At 39.3% G+C, this 10536-nt stretch overlaps 1 protein-coding gene across 1 annotated transcript in view; it reads right to left on the bottom strand.

Moving 5' to 3' along the window:
- Positions 1 to 10536, bottom strand: part of PCCA (propionyl-CoA carboxylase subunit alpha) — a 281091-nt gene that overhangs the window by 180203 nt on the left and 90352 nt on the right. The window contains exon 11 of the mRNA XM_027675186.1: positions 3770 to 3872. Within this exon, the coding sequence (XP_027530987.1) occupies positions 3770 to 3872 (103 nt within the window). The remainder of the gene's footprint in view (positions 1 to 3769; positions 3873 to 10536) is intronic.

The raw sequence follows: 10536 nt of genomic DNA, 5'->3' as shown, positions 1-10536 counted from the left end.
TATATATATATATATATATATATATATATATATATATATATGTCCCGATCAGTAGCCCAAGGTCTATCAACTAAAAGAATTAGCAAAGAATATCTTACTACTCTCCTTGGGACAATGGAGAGTCACGCTGGGGTGACTGCCAGCAGCCTCCACCTCCCAAGGTCGACAAGGCCTTACCAGGCCTCACTCTCCAAGCCGACAGACTCAACAGCAGGGAGATCTGCACCTCCAAAGCCGCCAGAAGGAAAGAGAGCGAAGGCGTCTCCTCCTTTCTTCTTATACCCTGGCTTACGTAAAAATCATAGGGAATACCAGGTAAATCTGGGCACTTCCTTGGTTACAAGCTGGTCACCAAGGAAGGCCTAGGTCAAACTACCACACCAGGTACTTCCTACCCAAGTCTTCACACATCCAATCCAGATGAGTGGAGCTCTACAGAAACTCATTTGGGAGGTCCTAAGATTTTTTGACTGGTTTCTTGTGATTTTTTTTTAATATTAAAATATTACACCTACAGAACACAGATGGGACTCAATGGAAAAAATCACTGTCCTGTAAGTAGAATGATTCCCTGTGAGCACTTCTATTTCACTGTTAGAAAGCCTACATCTTTCCACAGAATTCAGCTTCAGCAAAACAATCAAAGGAGTCCCGGAATACTTCAATAAAAATGAGTTCCTGTGCTTCTCTCCTCTCTCTGTATTTTTCTGAAGAGGATAAAAGTTCTCAATCCAAGTAGTAAATATTTTCTTTCACTTCAGGACATTTCTCATATCCTACTACATTTCAGCAACCTGGATCTTAAATAAATGTTTTTCAAATATTAGTTAATATGGCTCAAAGAGACATGCATGAACATTTACTATGAGAAGATAATTATAAATAGAATAAGCCAACAATATGTAGCATTAACCCTTTAGTTTTATTCTGGGACCACTGTTTTTCTTATCAGAAACTAATCATACAACAATTGTCTTTCAGAAGATACTTGCAAAATACTGAAATCATCATCTCTGAGGTGACATGAGATTCCAGCACACATCTCATTAAAAATGCATGTCACAGCTACAGGGGTTTTTTACATACCTAAGTATTTCTAAAAGAAAATTTCCTGTTTTGTGGGATTAGATGATTATGACATTAGTATATGCTACATACATCTACATGCCAAAGTAATTCAGTATTATGTAGCAGAACCTCTCCTACATGATTCAGCTTAATTCTCTTTCCAGTTGTAGGATTGCTATTTAGCCAAGTAATAGACAGTCCACGTACTCTTACTTTAAACTCAGGTCCTTTTCCTTTTTATCAGATACTTCAGGAGAACAAACTTCAAATCAGTTCAAGCATAAAGTCTATTTGGACTCTATTTTCCTGTTAATTGTTTTAGTTTTTTCTCATGTTTTACAAAGTGATTGTTTTATAGCTAGACACAGGAAACTCCTTATTTAACAATTTGAAGTACCAATGCTTTGGAGAAATATGAGAATGCTAAAAAAACGTTCTATTTAAAAGTTACTGCTAAAGTAATAAATATTTGGCATCTGGTCTCAAATTGTTTGTATATTCAGCAGTTTGAAAATGAACCAAGGTCAACGTCTTAAAGCTGATTAGAACATGAAGTTAAAATGATATGCTATGATATTGTTAAAAGGTACCATCAAAGTGTTTGTGTAAGGAAAACAACATTCACTGTACACTTACTATAAACACAACTATAAATAATTAATAGCAAAGACATTTTGTTTACTCTAAGTGAAATTATTTAACAGTTCTTAAATACAGTACTACCATATTTTTTGAGGTAACTTTTTAAACCCAAAGGAATCAAGACAATGTAAAATCTGCCCCCAACTCATGGAAGTATAGAGGAATCAATCCTATCTAACTTATTTCATTGAAGAATGAGGAGGAATCTGCTAAAGCTCCCAAATCTGCAAGCACTGAAGGAAACAGATTTTTAAGGCGTAGTGATTTGCATACACAAAAAAAAGAGAAAAAATAAGACATAGGTAGATAAATATTACTAGCCATAGCAAGAGAATACAGAAAGATGCTCTAGCAATTTTACCTCTTTTGTAACTAAGATAAATGCTGAAATTTAGAGTTCACTATATACCTTTCCATGACCCTTCAAAAGAGAATAAGGTGGGGTTTAAATTTCATTTTTACTGTTTCTTCATTTTGCTGGTTTCAGACTATTTCTTTATTTCAGTGTTTCTTCTTCTTCTTTACTTCTCCCCCTCTACTCCTCTCTGGTAAGACCCCACCTGGAGTACTATGTCCAGCTCTGGAGTCCTCAGTTCAGGACAGACACTGATCTGTTGGAACAGGTCCAGAGGAGGGACACAGAAATTATTATAGGGACTGAACACCTCTCCTATGAGGAAAGGCTGAGAGAATTGGGGTTGTTCAGCCTGGAGAAGAGAAGGCTCTGGAGAGACCCAATTGCAGCTTTTCAGTACTTACTGGGTGCTGATAAGATAGAGACAAACTTTTATCCAAGCCCGTAGTGACAGGACAAGGGGAAATGGCTTTGAACTACAATAGATTTAGACTATACATAAGGAAGAGATTTTTTTTTTTTTTTTTTTACTATGAGAGTGGTGAAACACTGGAACAGGTTTCCCAGAGAGATGGTGGATACTCCATCCCTGGAAACATTGAAGGTCAGGTTGGACAGGGCTCTGAGCAACCTGATCTAGTCGAAGATGTCCCTTCCCATGGCATAGGGAAGACTAGATGACCTTTAAAAGATCCCTTCCTACCCAAAGTATTCTACAATTCTATGAAACACAGTAAGTTAGCCTGTGTACATAAAGTAAATAAAAACATAGGAAGTATCAGTCTGAGGGCACATATCTGGCAGACTAAAAAATGTTAAATATCCACACTATCAAATTTACTGTTGTTTCACTCAGTTATTGAGCTACTTCAGGCTCTCACTGTTAAAAAAAAAAAGTCACAACAACATAGAAAGGGTTTATATTTTGGATAAAAATAAATGAAATTTCTGTGTAACAAGTGAAGTTTCTGTTGAGGAAACAAAAATGTCTCATATAGATTTCTTGTCAAGAAATATTATCTCAAGGCTAATGACGAACACAAAAATTTAGCTGCCTACATAAGATCAAACACATCACAAATTTTGAAATTATAATCTTGTTATCAAGTGTCTGAAAGAAACAACTTTTGTTCTGCATTAGCATATCTGACTTAATGCTAAATTCAATAAAATACATAAATGGACACAATCCAGAAGTTAAAGAGAACACAACTGATTTTGAACCACAAACTGACCAAAAATGGGACACAAATCCTCCTGAGTTCCCAGGGAGCATTAGATACTTTGGAACAGAATCCAAAATATTGATAAAACCACCTAGACCTTGCAAGAAAAATGTTAAGAATGGGAGTGTTTGAAGTCTTACATCCTCTGCTGCACTCAAGCCCTCTAATAGGATCCAGAGTTCAAGCTCCATCCCTCAGGACAGATGCCTACAACTATTTTTTCTCCCCCAACAAACTGAACACAGTTCACAGTCTTCCTGCTACAGAAAGGCTAGAGAATAAAAACAGGAAGGCTGTATTGTGCATGATAGCCATGTAGTTTGAGCAATGACCCAAGACACCGGAAAATACAAGACTCTAGGCCTTTTTTAGTAGAGTGTTTGAAATGTTTTGAACTTAGATTTATTTATGAGTTCAGACCTTATTAGATAAATATACAATAATTAATAGTAGTAATAATAATAATAATAGTACAAACCTGGATTTCTATGTGACGAGGGTTATCAATGAACTTTTCTATCAGCAAGCGATCATCACCAAAACTTGAAGCAGCTTCTTGAGATGAAAACCTAAAACCTTCCCTTAAATAACAAAAACAAAAAGAATAATCTGTATTTTAAAAGTATCAGCTCCTGAAGTATACAAGAAGGAACACTTATTCATTTCAGTCATCCGGCAGCCTTCATGAATGAACACACACATCCAAAAACCAAGTTTTACCATTTACATTTGATTCTGTAATGAGTATCCTTTTTTACTTGTTTTTCTTACAAAGACAAAAAAAACCCAAAACAACAAACCCAAAACAAAACATTCTTAAAGCACAGAAAATTTCAATGTGCCTAAAAAGTCTGAGCATTTACAACAATTATTCATATTCATTTTCTATTACTTTAGCAGAAGAAAATACCAACAAAGAATTTTAAGATGCAGTAATTACAAAGTACTTGTTATCCAGAAGGTGAAGCTCGCCGTTACTTAAAGCACACAGCCCTCTTAATACTCAAGAACAGCAGAGGTTAGTTGCACATTAAAGAACTGCAAACGTGATATTTCAGATATTGAAAATCCTACCACGGAACACACAATCTACAGATGCAATACATCACTTTATAGAGCATACCACCTGTACTACAAGGTTTTCCCTGCATTAAGGTATAAGTGAGTGCTACGTGGAACATTCCACATGCTTCCCTCTGTTTTCTCTTTTACATATCTAATTACTCAAACAAATAAAGATTGCAGGATATTGGATTTATTAACTTTCCTTTTTTAATGGCTTAAAGAATACCCCTTGGGTCATAACCTGACAAACAACTTCATGGAGAGCTTTCTCAGGGTGAAACAGAACATAATGCAGGGACCCAAAGGCTTCACTGAAATTTTCTACAGGCTCTGGCATATCAGTCCAATTTATGTTGATATATATGGTAAGATTGCTCTAAATTTCTGTGGGAAATACACCTTTCCTGACATTTGGGCCCAGAATAAGAACTACAACACAACTGAGTAGAAGTTTCCATGCATTCCATCTCTTGAATCTAGTTGAACTCCACAAACAAAACCCAAACAGAATCACAAAACAGGTAAATTTACAGTAGAAAGATTTGTATATTTAAAAGTATATCTTCACCTCCTTTCAAAATTGTGGAATAATACATGCTATAATTTTGAGAAAGTATACTCAATGTACAACTTTCCTAAATTCATATTTAACTTCAATATATTAAATTACTTAAAAAAGAGAAAAACAGACATCAAAATTTGTGATTCTGTACACTACCTGATCTGTCCAAAAACCCAAAGTGCTGTAACAAACAACCATACACAGCGTTTCTTACTGAAATAGATTTACAGCTATTTAACTCCTATATCAAAGGCACCATTTTGTTTTGTAAATATTCTGTTGTCACATAGTTTTATACACAATTATTCACAACTGACTTTTTCTTTTACTGAAGTATGTGCTAATTAGAAAACCTAAACTGCAATGCTTGTTAAAAAAATGCAGGTGCCTAATTATCTAATCCATACATCTGTAAATGTTTTTGAACTATTTATAACAGGAACAAATATCTCAGGTATTCTGACCTTGTTTGTATCTTACAAAACCGTGCAGTTGCATTTATTCAGTGATAAAAATTAATATAAGTATACTTCACCTTTCTTAGAGACCATACTAACCAAATGGAGATGGTTCTGAATCTCTTAATGAATATTAAAAATAAATAAATACATACCCAGCCATTAAGGCTAGAAGAGAATTTGTGTTAAGAGCCCCTCTGCAAGGAAGATGCAGCACAACTGTGGCAATACATGCAATCATGTCCAAAACTTTCCTGCCCATGTCAACCCCAGGAAAGAAGGGCATGGGAACTTGGGACAGGGAAACATGAGCTTAATGTCCCTGTCTAAGCCCAGGTACGGTTTACCATACAAGCAACATGCCGTCTGCAGCCTAATCAAGCCCTGGTATTTGACAAGACACAGTCATTCAGGCTGATGTGCCTCACCCATACGAAGACTATCACTGTTTCCTCTACACTATGACAAAGTAAAGAGGAATTCTGGTCAGAGGATTGTTGAGCAGGGGCTCTGTGCAGACCCACACTTCAAACACTACCCATCTACTACCATGGTCATATTCAGTCTTCCAGTGCAGCCACCTGTACTAAACCAAGGGGCAGAGAGTTAGGAGCGCGGGCTGTCCGTCAGGCACTCCCAGGCACCCCACGCTACAGGCACACCAGCTGAGCTGGTATGCAAGCAGCACAGCAAACAGCAGCAGCCAGGGGACCTTGGGAGGAGACACTTTTGGTGGTTTCTCATATGGAGGAGCTGGTGGTAGTTTTGACAGGAGGGTTGACTTAAGGTTTTTCTTAAGTTCTCGTTAACTTTTAGTGACAGGTTTCTTTTTTTTTTCCCTTATATGCAGATTTGGTGCTTTCAGGTGCTTCCATTACTTTCTACTAGAAGTTTCCCAATTAAGTTGAGCTTGGAACAGGGGGGGATGAAAGGCCATCACAGCCTATGCTTAAGGCAAGCAGGGAACACCACTGCCTCTCCTCAGGGAGGTAGCAATGGTGGGGAGGGGGGAAGAAAGATGTCCACCTCAAGCAGCTGTACATAATCAAGGAAACAGGAGCCATAGCTGGCATGTAGACAGAACTGCATCATCCTGAGAATAGCTAGCATGGTCACACTGCAGTGTGACTGCAGTGCTGCAATGAATGGCCTATCCAATTATTAAAACAAGCAGTAAGAAAGGGCAGGTCAAATATATGGAACTCTTCGTGGGAAAGGGCAAGGAGGTAAGAGCTGGAAGGTCTGGATCAAGGAAGAGGCCAGTAAAGGTAATACTGCATCACAAATTTTTTAACAGTTCACCTGCTCAAGCTGACAAAGGGGGCAAATTCTTCTTTAAGCAAATCAAAGTCTTCAAGACCTTGAATGACCAGGCCCAGAGAGTGGTGGTGAATGGTGCTGCATCCAGTTGGCAGCCGGTCACTAGTGGTGTCCTCCAGAAATCAGTGTTTGACCTAGTCCTGTTTAATATCTTTACCGATGATCTGGATGAGGGGATTGAGTCCACCATCAGCAAATTTGCAGATGACACTAAGTTGGGAGGAAGTGTCAATCTGCTGGAAGGCAGGAGGGCTGTTCAGAGGAATCTGGACAGACTGGAGAGATGGGCCAAATCCAACAGTATGAGGTTCAATAAGGCCAAGTGCCGGGTCCTGCACTTTGGCCACAACAACCTGTGAAACACTACAGGTTGGGATCAGAGTGGCTGGAAAGCAGCCAGGCAGAAAGGGACCTGGGAGTTTGGATGGACAGGAAGCTGAACATAAGCCAGCAGTGTGCCCAGGTGGCCAAGAAGGCCAATGACATCCTGGCCTGGATCAGGAACAGCGTGGCCAGCAGGTCCAAGAAAGTGATTCTTCCCCTGTACTCAGCGCTGATGAGGCCACACCTTGAGTACTGTGTCCAGTTCTGGGCCCCTCAGTTCAGGAAGGATATTGAGGTGCTGGAGCAGGTCCAGAGAAGAGCAACGAGGCTGGTGAAGGGACTCGACCACAAGTCCTATGAGGAGAGGCTGAGGGAGCTGGGGCTGTTCAGCCTGGACAAGAGAAGGCTCAGGGGAGACCTCATCACATACAACTAACCTGAAAGGAGGTTGTAGCCAGGTGAGTATTGGTCTCTTCTCCCAGGCAACCAGCAGTAGGACAAGAGGGCAGTCTTAGGCTGTGTCAGGGGAGGTTTAGGTTGGGCATTAGGAAGAAGTTCTTTACAGAGAGAGTGATTTGGCATTGGAATGGGCTGTCTAGGGAAGTGGTGGATTCTCCATCCCTGGAGGTATTTAAGAAAAGACTGGATTTGGCACTTATTGCCATGGTCTAGTGGACAATGTGGTGTTGGGTCAAAGGTTGGACTTGATCTCAAAGGTCTTTTCCAACCTAGTTGATTCTGTGATTCTGAGTGTTTGTGTGGTTTTGTTTTGGGGATTTTGGGGCTGTGGTTTGAAGGAGGTGGGGGTTGGCTTGTTCACAATTTGGGCGTGGGGAGTGGTCTGTTTGGTTGTTGAGGTGTTTTTACCAGGAAAATAACATCCCTGACATCTGTTGGAACAGGAACACAGCAGATCACAAGCAGGGAGGTTTCTGATGGATGTTGGGAACAACTTCAACACAGACATTAGATGGGCTGAGGAAGAGGAACTACCAGTAGCAGAAGACAATGATCTCTTAAGGAACTGACCCACAGAAGTCAGCAAGATCAAACAGGATGCTAAGAGAGGTAGCTTGTCTCGTTGTAAGACTGTTCTATCACCTTTGAAAGGCTTTGGAGGTCCAGAGAGATTCATGATAACTGTAGGAAGACAAATATTGCACCCAACTTTGAGAAGACCATGAAAGAATCATAAAAACTACAAGCTGGTCAAGTTCACTTTAATTCCAGGAAAGTCAGAGAGAGCAAGATCTGAAAGCTATTTCTAGACATGTAAGACAGTGACTGCAACTACAGCGTAATTGTTTCTAAAGTAGAACATTACACTCTACATAGGTGCACAACTACATGGGGGAAAACCTGGCACTTTATTATTGTCCTGGAATGTACCACCACCAGTCTGTGGATCATGCTAAAGCTTCTGTACATCAGTATATTCAAGGGCAAGGCAGCATTTCAGAGACCTACACAGTATCTCTGACAGGAATGGGCGCACAAGTATATCATGAATTTCCACAAGAAAAAAAGTAGAGTCCTGTACCTATCACAGACTAATCACCCCTGCATTGGTACAGGCTGTGGAACTGACTGGCTGCTTAAGATTACTCGGAGGTCCTGCAGGATAACAGGCTGCAGAAGAAGTGAGCAGTGCACCTGGCAGTAATGAAAGCCAATGAAACAGTAGCTGCATCAGCTGCAACAGACCAACAGCAGCAATTATTTGCCTTTATTCAGCACCTGTTAGACCTGTTCACTACCTACTAAGACCTGTTGCATCCAGTTTTGGACACACCTAGTACTCAAAGATGTTGATAAGCTCAAGTAAGGTGGTCAGAGCACACACAGAGCTAGGTTTGTGGAACCTGAAACACAGCAAGGCTTTAGTGGAAATCTAATAGCAGACTTCCAGAGGAGTTTTCTAAGACAATGAAGTCAAGCTCTTTATTGCAATGCATAGCAAAAAAACAAGACAGTGGCCATAAAATGAAGTGGAAGTTTCCAATTGGATGTGAGAACAAAAATTACTGGAAAGAATGGAGAAGCAGAGTAGGCTGTTTAGGGAGACTGTGTAATCTCAGTGCCAGACCCAATGGGCAAAGCTCTAAGCAATCAGCTTCAAACTGAGTGTTGATGATACTAAGGATGAAGTTGGATGAGATGACATTCCTAGATCCCTTAAAACATTCACAATTCTATACGGGGAAAAACAGGACATCTCTAAGGTTCCCTTCTCTCCCTACAGTACATTTATTCACACTGAAGTTTGAGTTGTACAAAAGCATTACTGATCTTGCCACAAGCCTTCCTGTGGTTGTCTGAAGTAAGATAACCATGCCAGCTTTCTGCCTCCAGCTCTGAGATCAGCACTGCTGCTTTAATTAAAACAACAACTTTCTTTGGAGGCAGCCATACACTAACAAAAGACTGCAGTCATTATGCAATATTTCAAGTATTAGTAAATAGTAAAAGAACACAGTTTTTTCCTGTGAAGGCCATCTAGTTAAAAATAGATGTTTGATAACCATTAGTACAGTAGAGACTCTCTAAAAGCATGACTGATAAGTAACCAATAAATACTCATATGTCATTTGATTTTACACACAAAACCAATATACATTGCTTCAGCTTGATTACAAATTTTTTTTTAAAAAAGCCAATCTGAAATTACCTAGTCACAGCATTTTAGATACGTCTACACATGTAGTTGGCATAGAAATCTGTGTTTAAAACAAAATTTTTAAGGAAACACCATTTTTCACTCATCTGATTGAATCTTTCCCCTTACCAAACAGCACGTATCTGTGCAGAACAGACCAAGGATCCCAAACCCAACACTCCCATTTTTGCCCAGTAGTTTGAGGTGCCAAATGCACTGGTTCGGGAAGATAATAAAACTCAGTGTACAGGCTCATAATAGGTAATCCTGTTCAGTTCTTTAAAGCATTGTACTCTTTTACATATTTCTTTTGCTTCAGGAGGTGGGGGATTCAGAATGATTTGTTACATCTTATTCCACCTCGTTATTAACTTCTTCCAGTTCCACTGCTCATTCCTTCAGAGCCACTGGAAGATTACCTCACCAGGGAAAAAAAAACCCCAAAAGCATTTCAATTCATGTTTCTAAAGAAAGGTGGGAAACTGCAGAAAATGATTGCAGACTATAAAAACAAATTTACTAGTAGTTCTCCCACACATCCTGCTGTACCATTCCAGTGAAAAGCAACAACAGTGGAATAGCAGAAGTAAACACAGAAAGGTACCACAGAAACAGAGAAGAGAAATTATAAGATGTTCTTGGAATTTGAGAGCAGATATTTGACTTACGTTCAGAAAATTGGCATAAGCACCAAGAAAGAATTTAAGCAACAGACCAATTTAAATTTTCCTGTTATTATACATTAAAAGGCAAAATTATTTATCTCTCTAAAAATCTGTTGCTGGAAGCTGCCTCGATCAAAAATTTCAAAACAGATACTCACTAAGCATCGAAAACCTCAGTATCTAGGAAAAGTTACA

This window comes from Neopelma chrysocephalum, unplaced genomic scaffold (genome assembly GCF_003984885.1).
Source record: "Neopelma chrysocephalum unplaced genomic scaffold, ASM398488v2 Primary Assembly neopelma1_25, whole genome shotgun sequence".
Taxonomy (NCBI): Eukaryota; Metazoa; Chordata; class Aves; order Passeriformes; family Pipridae; genus Neopelma; species Neopelma chrysocephalum.
This window is presented reverse-complemented; position numbering and strand designations above follow the sequence as displayed.